This window comes from Bos grunniens, chromosome 22 (assembly GCF_055505025.1).
Source record: "Bos grunniens cultivar Pamir isolate PY7600 chromosome 22, Bosgru_T2T1.0, whole genome shotgun sequence".
Classification (NCBI taxonomy): domain Eukaryota; kingdom Metazoa; phylum Chordata; class Mammalia; order Artiodactyla; family Bovidae; genus Bos; species Bos grunniens.
Genome location: NC_141186.1, coordinates 46,705,062 through 46,717,649, shown reverse-complemented (window position 1 = coordinate 46,717,649; position 12,588 = coordinate 46,705,062). Strand labels below are relative to the sequence as shown.

Below are 12,588 nucleotides of genomic sequence, written 5' to 3'. Positions count from 1 at the left end.
CGTAGGCAGCCGCGGCGCTCGTGCTGGTTCATCTCCCCAGGCATTAAGCTGCACTAATTGCTTTGGAAGGGAGGCCTTCTCCCGGACAGCAGCATATGCTGCATGAGCGCCTGAAGCAAAGATAAAAAGCCACCCTCCTCCTCCTTTATTGAAGTTTAATAATAAAATGGAACTGTCACCATTCCCAATAAATTGTTTATTTTAATTTAGAAAAATAATGGAAACTGGCCACTTCCTGGCACGCAGTTGTTGAGGACCGATTTCCTGGCCCAGCTAATTCTGAGCCAAATACTGTCCTTCAGTAGCTTTCTCTAGGAGACACTCAGGCCTCGGTGTCAGTAAAATCAACCACATGTCTCTCCACTTAATAAAACCTAGCCCTTTAAGGTGAAACGAGTCATTTTTCAAGATGGATCAGATTGTAAAGTTGCAAACCAGGAAGTTGGCATAGGTGTTTGAGGCATGAAGTTTTGTAGGAGTGTTTTCAAGTATTTCTTTTAGCAAATATGAAATTAAAATATGCTCACATGTTTCTGTCATCATGGTTCTTTCAGATGTCTTGTTTTTTCCTGTAATAATAGTAAGAAGTCAGCTTGATGCCTTTTGAATTAAGTCAGAAAAGAAGGCATCGATGAAGGAAGTATCTTACTAAGGCTTATAGAGGGAGGGTGAGTGGCAGCGTGGAATTTGGACTTCAAGTCACCTGGCTCCTGCCTGCTGCTCTAAGGCATGGATGCTCTCACTTTTTTACCAAATAAACAGAAGCTTTCTCACCCCCGTTTCATAGGTAGCAAAACAGGCCTGGAAACCAAAGCTACTTGTCTTGGGATATCAGAGCTGGTAAGCAGTCTAACCAAAACTAGGGCTCAGTCTCTTGGATCCTAGTTCAGTTTTATTCTTGCAGAGTCCATGGGGTCTGTATACTGGTTGCTAACATACAAGTATTAATATAATATGATTGCATTAAATATAAACATTTTTGATCTTACAGTAAGCAGCCATACCTGAGAATAGGTTTTAAAAAATCTGTTCAGGGGGCTGCAGGGCAATCAGCCAGGCTCCTTCATTCCCTTTCGGACACTACCCTTGGAATGCACACAACTAGAGTTCATCTTCAACAAATTAGTACAGGCCATGGGGAGGGAAAGCAGTGGATGTTCCATCCATGTGCACTAGGAGTGTGCTGTGTATGAAATGCCTGGCTCTGTCCGGCATGGGCACTCAGAAAATGTGTAAATCAGGCAGTGAAATGACAGTGATTAAGAAGAGGAAGAGTGGGCATAGATGAGATGAGAAAGGTCATTGTAATGCAGGGAGGTCTTTGGGGATATATTGCCTTTGTCAGGTTTATGTGATGGGCATGGTCATCAACGTCCTTTGAATTGAGTGGCCCAAATACAGCTAAATCTAGTCAGGCAAAGAATCAAATTTGTTGGCTCACTTATCCTAGAAAAGTAAGCATGGCTGGATCTAGGGGCTCAAGCCACGCTGTCATGACTCTGTCTTGCCCCCTTGCATTGTGGGCTCTGTTTTCCTTGGCTGTTACATTTATTCAGATGAGTTCTTCCTGTGCAGTGGCTTCATGGCTGCTGGCAGCACCAGCCTGCCTCCCTGACTTTTCAGTAATCTCAGTGGAGAGAGAATCTTCTTCGTCATGTTTCAGTAGAAGCCCATCTATGGCTGATGGGATAAAATTCACAGACTGAACAGAGCTGATCAGGGGGCCCAACCCTTGACTGGGAAAGGAGAGAGAGATTAGCACTGTTAGATTCATATAAATTATGAGGTGTTGGGGAAGAGGGAAAATCAGCAGAAGGGAAAAGGATGCTGGATAGGAGAAATCATACATCAGATCAGATCAGATCAGATCCGTCGCTCAGTCGTGTCCGACTCTTTGCGACCCCATGAATCGCAGCACGCCAGGCCTCCCTGTCCATCACCAACTCCTGGAGTTCACTCAGACTCACGTCCATCGAGTCAGAGATGCCATCCAGCCATCTCATCCTCTGTCGTCCCCTTCTCCTCCTGCCCCCAATCCCTCCCAGCATCAGAGTCTTTTCCAATAAGTCAACTCTTCGCATGAGGTGGCCAAAGTATTAGAGTTTCAGCTTTAGCATCATTCCTTTCAAAGAAATCCCAGGGCTGATCTCCTTCAGAATGGACTGGTTGGATCTCCTTGCAGTCCAAGCAACTCTCAAGAGTCTTCTCCAACACCACAGTTCAAAAGCATCAATTCTTCGGCGCTCAGCCTTCTTTACAGTCCAACTCTCACATCCATACATGACCACAGGAAAAACCATAGCCTTGACTAGATGGACCTTTGTTGGCAAAGTAATGTCTCTGATTTTGAATATGCTATCTAGGTTGGTCATAACTTTCCTTCCAAGGAGTAAGCGTCTTTTAATTTCATGGCTGCAGTCACCATCTGTAGTGATCTTGGAGCCCAGAAAAATAAAGTCTGACACTGTTTCCACTGTTTCCCCATCTATTTCCCATGAAATGGTAGGACCAGATGCCATGATCTTCGTTTTCTGAATGTTGAGCTTTAAGCCAACTTTTTCCCTCTCCTCTTTCACTTTCATCAAGAGGCTTTTGAGTTCCTCTTCACTTTCTGCCATAAGGGTGGTGTCATCTGCATATCTGAGGTGATTGATATTTCTCCCGGTAATCTTGATTCCAGTTTGTGTTTCTTACAGTCCAGCGTTTCTCATGATGTACTCTGCATATAAATTAAATAAACAGGGTGACAATATACAGCCTTGATGAACTCCTTTTCCTATTTGGAACCAGTCTGTTGTTCCATGTCCAGTTCTAACTGTTGCTTCCTGACCTGCATACAAATTTCTCAAGAGGCAGATCAGGTGGTCTGGTATTCCCATCTCTTGAAGAATTTTCCACAGTTTATTGTGATCCACACAGTCAAAGGCTTTGGCATAGTCAATAAAGCAGAAATAGATGTTTTTCTGGAACTCTCTTGCTTTTTCCATGATCCAGCGGATGTTGGCAATTTGATCTTTGGTTCCTCTGCCTTTTCTAAAACCAGCTTGAACATCAGGAAGTTCACGGTTCACATATTGCTGAAGCCTGGCTTGGAGAATTTTGAGCATTACTTTACTAGTGTGTGAGATGAGTGCAATTGTGTGGTAGTTTGAGCATTCTTTGGCATTGGCTTTCTTTGGGATTGGAATGAAAACTGACCTTTTCCAGTCCTGTGGTCACTGCTGAGTTTTCCAACTTTGCTGGCATATTGAGTGCAGCACTTTCACAGCATCATCTTTCAGGATTTGGAATAATTCAACTGGAATTCCATCACCTCCACTAGCTTTGTTCATAGTGATGCTTCCTAAGGCCCACTTGACTTCACATTTCAGGATGTCTGGCTCTAGGTCAGTGATCACACCATCGTGATTATCTGGGTCGTGAAGATCTTTTTTGTACAGTTCTTCTGTGTATTCTTGCCATCTCTTCTTAATATCTTCTGCTTCTGTTAGGTCCATACCATTTCTGTCCTTTATCGAGCCCATCTTTGCATGAAATGTTCCTTTGGTATCTCTGATTTTCTTGAAGAGATCCCTAGTCTTTGCCATTCTGTTGTTTTCCTCTATTTCTTTGCATTGATCACTGAAGAAGGCTGTCTTATCTCTTCTTGCTATTCTTTGGAACTCTGCATTCAGATGTTTATATCTTTCCTTTTCTCCTTTGCTTTTTGCTTCTCTTCTTTTCAAAGCTATTTGTAAGGCCTCCCCAGACAGCCATTTTGCTTTTTTGCATTTCTTTTCTATGGGAATGGTCTTGATCCCTATCTCCTGTACAATGTCACGAACCTCATTCCATAGTTCATCAGGCACTCTATCTATCAGATCTAGGCCCTTAAATCTATTTCTCACTTCCACTGTATAATCATAAGGGATTTGATTTAGGTCATACCTGAATGGTCTAGTGGTTTTCCCTACTTTCTTCAATTTAAGTCTGAATTTGGCAATAAGGGGTTCATGGTCTGAGCCACAGTCAGCTCCTGGTCTTGTTTTTGCTGACTGTATAGAGCTTCTCCATCTTTGGCTGCAAAGAATATAATTAATCTGATTTCGGTGTTGACCATCTGGTGATGTCCATGTATAGAGTCTTCTCTTGTGTTGTTGGAAGAGGGTGTTTGTTATGACCAGTGCATTATCTTGGCAAAACTCTCTTAGTCTTTGCCCTGCTTCATTCCATATTCCAAGGCCAAATTTGCCTGTTACTCCAGGTGTTTCTTGACTTCCTACTTTTGCATTCCAGTCCCCTATAATGAAAAGGACATCTTTTTGGGGTGTTAGTTCTAAAAGGTCTTCATAGAACCATTCAACTTCAGCTTCTTCAGCGTTACTGGTTGGGGCATAGACTTGGATTACTGTGATATTGAATGGTTTGCCTTGGAAACGAACAGAGATCATTCTGTCGTTTTTGAGATTGCATCCAAGTACTGCATTTCAGACTCTTTTGTTGACCATGATGGCCACTCCATTTCTTCTGAGGGATTCCTGCCTGCAGTAGTAGATGTAATGGTCATCTGAGTTAAATTCACCCATTCCAGTCCATTTGAGTTCGCTGATTCCTAGAATGTCGACATTCACTCTTGCCATCTCCTATTTGACCACTTCCAATTTGCCTTGATTCAAGGACCTGACATTCCAGGTTCCTATGCAATATTGCTCTTTACAGCATCGGACCTTGCTTCTATCACCAGTCACATCCACAGCTGGGTATTGTTTTTGCTTTGGCTCCATCCCTTCAGTCTTTCTGGAGTTATTTCTGCACTGATCTCCAGTAGCATATTGGGCACCTACTGACCTGGGGAGTTTCTCTTTCACTATCCTATCATTTTGCTTTTTCATACTGTTCATGAGGTTCTCAAGGCAAGAATACTGAAGTGGTTTGCCATTCCCTTCTCCAGTGGACCACATTCTGTCAGATCTCTCCACCATGACCCGCCCGTCTTGGGTTGCCCCACGGGCTTGGCTTAGTTTCATTGAAATCATACATACCCACTGGCCTTAGAGTTTCCTCTGACTCACCATCAGGCGATGGCTTGGTAAGGAGGAACGACTAGTCTAGCTCTTGTGTCTCCAGGTTAGTATTATCCAACACAACTTTAGGCAATGATGGAGATATTATTTAATCTTCACAGTCCAATCCAATGACCACTAGTCACATTGGGCTGTCGAGAACTTGAAATGTGGCTTGTGTGATCAAGGAACTGAGTTTTTAATTTTAGGTAATTTTAATTAAATTTAATATTAATAGCTACATGTAGCTCATGACTACTGTAAAGGGCAGAGCAGCTCTTAGTGGAGGTCACATCACTAGTTCCCTGGAAGGCAGGATCCCCTGTCCCCACTTTGGAGGAGAGTTGGACTGAGAGTTAAATGCAGAGGCTGGTTGACCAGGATGATCAAGTTGAGTTGTTTAGGTTGTGGAGTAGGAGGAAAGGGGGTTTGAATGTGAGAGAGAGGACCGGGAAGAAAAAACAAAGAGAGAATCCTTCATCTGTGACATCATTTAGAAACCTTTAACATGAAGAAATATTTTTTCTATTTCATGTATGAACTCAGTTTCTATCAGGAAGAAACAAAATCCCAATTGACCTTGTTATAATAGCAAATTGAGGGGAATTCCATGACATATTATTGCATTTTGCTCTTAAGTGTCCAACAATAAAAGCAGACGTTGCCTAAAGCATCATTCTGCACGTGACATGCAGCTATACATGGATTAAAAGAAGAATTGCTATGTTATAAAAAATGTCCTGTGTAAACTTGTGTGACTGAGCACAACTAAATGCAGTTGACAGAAACGACATCAGATGAATAGAACAAACTTGCTGAGGCAGAGCCCAGCCACTGTGATGTGAACCTGGGTCTGGTTAAGGAACACACTCTCCACAGTCTGTGATCGGCCTGCCATCCTGCTTTGTGTCCTGTAAGATGGGCTGGGTCCACCTTGGGGTGACACTTACCAAGCCCAAGTCTTCTTGGTGGTCACCACTCATTCACCAGTCCAGTTTCCAAGGGTGGAGTTTCTTGGAGAAGGCAGACTGATTTGCTCTGACTACTTGCCTACCCACAGTGGGACCCATGAGTTTCCTAGATTCAGTCAACTTTCTGGGTTTATCCACTGAGTGCTCATAGAGGCTATGCCATGAGTTTGGCATCCTGCTGCCAAGTCAAGAGCAGCAACAATAGAGAAGCAGGAGACTTGGTTCCTGGCTGTGTAGTTTGCCTAGTTCCCTGACCCTCAGCATGCCACTTGATAATCACTTGTAGACTCAGTTGAGTGCAGAAACTAAGAGCCGGCATACTGGAGACACACTGGCCAGGTCTAAGTCAAGTTCATAGCCAGTGCCTGGCATTCAGGTTACCCCCTCTCCCACCACACACACACACACACACACACACACACACACACACACACACAAAATAAACAGCAGTGGGTGTGTAGTGGAAAGGAGAGAATTAGAGCTGCTGAAACTGGCCTGGATAGAACCTGGGCTGGGCAGCTTGGAGGTATGTGAATTTAGGTGCAATACTGGACGTCAGTCTTACTCTCTGCAGAGTGGAATGATGGAACTTCACAGGGTTGTTATGTGGACACAGTTGACTGGTTTTTGTTCAGAACCTAACATTGAGCAGGCTTCTAGAACCGAGGCTGCTCTGGTGAGCGTCAGAGTGTGGTTGCTGTAAGGGAGGGGTGGCCCAGGGAAAAGGTCTTGTGGTTGGTACGCATATCTCCAGGGTGATTTACCAGCTTCACATCCAGCCTTGATTCATGTTCGGCTTGGATGTCATTAAAGCTGATTGCCGTAAGGATCCTACTCAAGCTTTCCAGTCCAGTTTGCCAGCAAATCTGTAGCCCATCTTGATGACCAGAAGCTCCAGGCAGAACAGCATCTTAGAACTGTAAGTCCTATCCTAGGATCAGTGTCTGTGATGCAGTGTCTGTGATCAGTGTCTGGCATACTTGGAGTACTGTTGGGTCGCAGGCATAGTAGGAGAAATGATACCACTCCTAGGCCAGGAAGTCACTAGCATGCCTTTTCCCCTAACCCACCCCTCTTGTCCCTCTCCCTCCTAGTGTCTTTAGTGACTTCTCCAGCTATTTCCCCAGCAGACAAGGGTTGGATGCCTTTGGGAACAGAACAATTCATTTCAGTAGAAAACAAATGGTTTTGAATTGGGTCAGTTGGAAAGTGTTGCCAAGTGCTGTGTTGCTGTGAACATGGGCTTTGGGCCAGTGACCATCATGTACATTCCTGTGTACCTGGGCATGGGCCTGGACCCACTCCTGTCTCTTTTTGGAAAGCAGAGATGTTTGGGTTTCACAGTGAGTTTCTTTGTCCCCTTTATTTTCCAGCTGATGCTGGGCTTCTGTGGAACTGACATGGTGGAAAGGCTTGGGGCTGCTCCTGAAGAGCCTCCTTCCCATCTGTCTGTTCCTCGAAGCCCTCCTTATTTGTTGCCTGGATCTACCTCCCATAGTCATGGGTCTCATGTTGTGATCCAGTCTTTAGCCTCACTCTTTGGCTCTTTGGGGGCTTCCATTGTGGCTCAGCTGGTAAAGAATCTGCCTACAATGCGGGAGACCTGGGTTTGATCCCTGGGTTGGGAAGATCCCCTGGAGAAGGGAACGGCTACCCACTCTAGTATTCTGGCCTGGAGAATTCCATGGGGTTGCAAAGAGTCTGACACAACTGAGCAACTTTCACTTTCACTTTTGGCTCTTTGGAGGTGGCTTTTGAGCACCAAGTATATGTGTCAGAACATCACAGTCTTGAGTGGGGACAGAATCTAATCAGGTGATTACACACCTGGAGTGCTAAGTGCACGGTGGATCGAGCCTGGTATGGCAGCCTGGGCTTGCAAGGAAGCACTCCACGCTCTCAGGGGTGGGTGTTCTGGGAAGGCTTCCTAGGGCAAGAAGGGGTGAGTCCATCTAAACGGACATGCCCTGAGAAGATAAGAGAGAAGCAGATAAGGGGAAGGCAGAAGATGCATGGAGAGTGTGGAGGGGGAGCATGTGTGGAGTCTTAAAAACTGATTGAGTGGAAAAATAGGGGAAGGGAGAGGCAGGTGGAGCTCATAGCACTCCCTGGAAGAGTGGAGAGTCACAGGAGATGAAACTGGAGAGGGAGGCAGACATTTTCAACAAATTATAAACTTTTCACCAAAATCTTAACTTTCTTTCCCCTAACATGCAATCAAAGCTAAAAAAAATACATATGGAAGGTAAATTTTATATTAAGTTCTTATGTTTTGAATTTGGAAGGCAAAAACTGAATTATGGCCATTGGGGCCTGAGAATAATGGGTTTTGCCTTGGCCTGTGCTTGTTCATTCAGGGTTGGTATTTCATATAACAGGACAGATGCTAATGTATTTTTTTGCTTTGTTGTTTCAGCACTTCAGGGAGCATCTGGACAAACTTTTTGCCAAAGGAATCGGAATGCTGGATATAGCTCTGAATGAAGCCTTCAACATTCTCAGTGATGTAAGCTCCTCTTTGATTTGCCTTTCTCGCCTCTAAGAGAATAGATGGGATTTTCGTGGGCCAGCATTATTGTTAGTCAGGCAGGGGATAAGAGGGTAAGGCTCGGGAACCAGGTCTAGTTTGAGAGGCCATCCCAGCCCCCTGCTGGGCAGAGTCCATGGTACAGTCTGGTCAGCGGACTCACCTGCCACCATCATTGACTCTGGGGCCACCAGTGTCTTAATACTAGAGCACCATCGACCACAGATTTCTCTCCCTCTGAGAAACTCTCAGTTTCTTCATGGAGTGGATTCCTTATTGTGAGTCACACTGAATCCCTGCCTGTGGAATGTTCAGAGGAAGAAGGGCTTCTCTGTGTGCTATGTTCAGGGAGTGTTACAGGTGTTCCCTATCCCAACCTTCCTCTTGCCCCCTGGAGATGCGCAATATGCAGTGTGCACTGGAGGCTTCGGGAAGTCCTGCAAAAGCAAACCCCACTGTACCTGCTATTTCTCCTGCTTTGCAGAACAGAGAATTTCAAATATTAATAGCACCTGTTAACATCCTGTGAAATACGTTGTGGAATTTTGGGCTGGTGATTCTGCCCCTTGAATGCAATTGTGTTAAGCTAAAGCATCATGCGACTTCTGTGTTCTTTTTACTCTGGGAGGGCAGTAGGATAATAAATGACTGTCTTTATTAATGCAGATTCTGTATTATTTAACTACTGTAGGTTGCATGCTTTTTAAATGTCAGGCACTGGGAATAGTACACCAGTGAACAGAATAGACTAGGTATTTGCCTTAATGGCCCTAACATCCTAGTGAAAAAGTCTGCAAATTATGTCCCGAGAGAAAAATCAGCCTCCATCTTGTTTTTGTAAATAATGTCTTATTGGAGCACAACCATGCCCACCTGACTACATATAGTCTATGGCTGTTCTTGTACTACGGTGGCAGAATTGATTATTTTCAATAGATACCATATGGCTTGTAAACACTAAAACAGTTACTACATGGCCCTTTACAGAAGAAGTTTGCTGACCCAAATTCTAATGATGGGAGACATATGAAATGAGTAGTCTTATGGAGAACGATAATTCTACTGTTCCAAAATGATAAGGGCTTGTTCCTTTTATACAACGAGGTCAAGAGTTCTCTGGCTGGGGGAAGAGCTTTCTGATTAGGTGATGTTGGAGTGCAGACCTGAAGGAAGTGAAGGAGTGGTTATATGGTACCTTGAGGAACAAGTTTTCAACAAGAGGAACAGGAAATGCAGAGGCCTTGAGGGAGGGCATATTTATGGTACAGCAAGGAGACCAGCATGACAAGAGCAAGTAGGAAAGAAAGAGTGTACTAGGAAATGAGGTCGCAGAGGCAGCAGCATCTTGTGGAGCCTAATAGACCCAGTGAGGACTTTGGCTCTTCCTCTGTGTGGGGTGGAAAGTCATGGAGTCTGAGCAGAGAATGACAGAGTCCAACTTGGATTTCAACAGCATCCGCTGGCTGCTCATTGATAAACAAAGACAATAGCAGGAAGGCCATTATCTGAGTGACATACAATGGTGGCTTTGGACCAAGGAGGTAGTGATTTAGATGTTAAGAAGCAGAAAAATAGAAGCTACTCTAGGTATTTCAAACAGCAGGAGTTGAACTCAGGAAGTTGGTTGCACAGGGGATGGAAAAGCTGAGAAATCAAACAGAGAATGAACCAATCCATGGATTAACACCGGCAATCTGGGTCAGGAAGGACCACAGGAGGGAGGGCGGCCATCAGAGCCTCATCACTATGGACGACCAGAGCAGAACAAAACCACTGAGGAGGCTGCCCAGCAGGAGCTGCAGTGCTAGGGAAGGGCCTGTCCTGTGGAAGCTAGTGCCTTGGAGGCGATGCTGCCAATGCTGGAAAATGCCCAGGCCCCCAAAGCAGAGAGAAAAGGAGAAATGGCTTAGAAATACCTTGGCCTCTCCCTTGAGTCCTTCAGTATTCACCTGAAGACAAAACTTGTCAAAACTATTGCCCAGTCTGGAAAATGTGATTTTCAGGAAAAAAAAGTATGGGGTGGAGCTGAGAGCAAGCAAGCCCTGAATGGGGTGACAGCTATGTCTAAGTTCCGAAAGAGCTGGAGCAACTGGATGTTCAAAGGCTTCTCCTCCAGGTAGCTCTGCAGGCCGCCAGCCATCGGCTTCCAGGTGAGCATTCACCTAGCCCTGTGTGGCTTGTTTTGGTGATCAGTTATGTCTGACTCCATAGCTTGAGCTTCTACCACTAAGCTACAGTGGCTCTCAAGCCAAGGATAGGTCCTAATTCGGGACTCTTTTTTTTTTTTACCAATAATATCTGCTGGCACATAGAAGGCTATTTACATCTCAGTCCTGAGTCAGTATCGTGTTTCAGTGCAGAGGAGATGAAAATAAGGAGGGAGGGTGTCATTTCAGCTTCCGTTGTACAAACCAGAGGCGTTTCCTACTCACCTGGCTACAGATAATTAGCATTTATGGACAACTCAGTGTTTGGGACAGCACATACCTATTAATAATTAATAAACATGACTGATAAGAGCCAAAGACCAAGCTACATCTTTAAATTCTACTTTGAACCTTGGGTAGCTTTTGACATAGCTCAGATAGTAAAGAATCTGCCTGCAATGCAGGAGACCTGAGTTCATTCCCTGGCTAGGGAAGATCCCTTAGAGAAAGGAATGGCTGCTGACTTCAATATTCTTTCCTGGAGAATTCCGTGGAGAGAGGAGCCTGGCAGGCTACAGTCCATGGGATTGCAGAGTCAGACACAGCTGAGTGACTAACACTTTGAACCCTGAATAGGCACCTTCGTAGGGCTTGGAGATGCTGATCTCCACAGTTTAGCAGGCTTTTTCTAGAGGATGATATTGAAAGGACTTGCCACATTTGGGAAACTGGCTTTCTTCATTTCAAAAACCTGGTATCTAGTGCAGGGGGAGGCTACTCTGAGATGGGGGGAGGGAGTCCCTTGCTTGGAAATGTACCTTGCAGATTTCTGTTTTCCTGCTCTTTGACAGAGGTGATGAAGGAGTAAAGAGTTAGGAGATGCTTCTTGTGTTAAAGTTTGTGGCTTCTGGAGTCAGGCAGGTTGGGTTGAGAAGCCTGACCCACTCAGAGCTTGCTGTGTGACCTTGAAAAAATTCTGCTTGGTTTTACCTTTATTTTCCTCATCTTTAAAATGAGGCTAGGAATAGACCCAACACTGGTCACTTAATTTGTGAAGCCCAGTGCAAATTGACAATGCAGGTGTTTGTTCAAAAGTTAATAAGAATTTTAGGAGAGTGATACCAGAGTGTTCAACCAAGTGTGGGGCCCTGTATAGCTATGTACGTCACATGTCATGAAGCCGGCCATGCTGGGTGGGGGTTGAGGATTCAGCATGAGGCAGTGGCGCCAGCTCCCTCTCAGTCATGCTGGGCTGGGTGGGAAGTGCCATCACCATGACCACAGAGACATTAGGCAGCCTGAACTTTTCCCAGGCTGCCTGAGGTTTCTAGAAGCAGCTCCTACCCTTAATGCTTTGGTCCTACTCCCTGCCCAAATCCTCAGGAATCTCTGCTTCCCTTCATCCCCCTCTCTTCTTTTCCTTGCCCTGGTACTTTTTCCTCTCCCCATGCCTTTCACTTACCAAATTTGTTTTAAAACTCTCCTAAGCCAGTGGTCCCTTGGAATGCCCAGTGGAATGCTGTCTGCTTCAAGGCTCCAACATAGGTGTTGTGGTCAAGGTATGGGATGCCCTCCTCCTTTTGGAGACTCACAGTTCATTTGCTACTAGAGGCCTTAGCAGTCCTGCAGTGAACAGACCTTTTAAAATATGTCTATACCAGCACTCAAATTATCGACCCAGGAACTCTGCATCATGTTATAACATCAGGATAGAATTTGTAGAACCCACAGGTCCCCAGGCACACCTTCAGGCATAATATTTTTTTTATCCTTTAAGAGGGTGTAGTATTTCCAACACCTCCAAGAACCAGAAAATCACCAATACATGGTGGATTTTTTCCCTTGAATTCTAGTGAGAGAAGCATTTTTGAACCAGGGAAACCATCCACATACCTGCTTGA

At 44.9% G+C, this 12,588-nt stretch overlaps 1 protein-coding gene across 6 annotated transcripts in view; it reads left to right on the top strand.

The window, feature by feature from the left end:
* CACNA2D3 (calcium voltage-gated channel auxiliary subunit alpha2delta 3) overlaps positions 1-12,588 on the top strand; it is a 900,680-nt gene that overhangs the window by 495,741 nt on the left and 392,351 nt on the right. For all 6 annotated transcript variants that reach the window (XR_015151529.1, XR_015151528.1, XM_086367461.1 and 3 more), the window contains exon 10: positions 8,430-8,519. Coding sequence is in view for 4 of the 6 variants with exons in the window: in XM_086367461.1 (XP_086223587.1) it covers positions 8,430-8,519 (90 nt within the window). In the remaining 2 variants the exon portion in view is untranslated. The remainder of the gene's footprint in view (positions 1-8,429; positions 8,520-12,588) is intronic.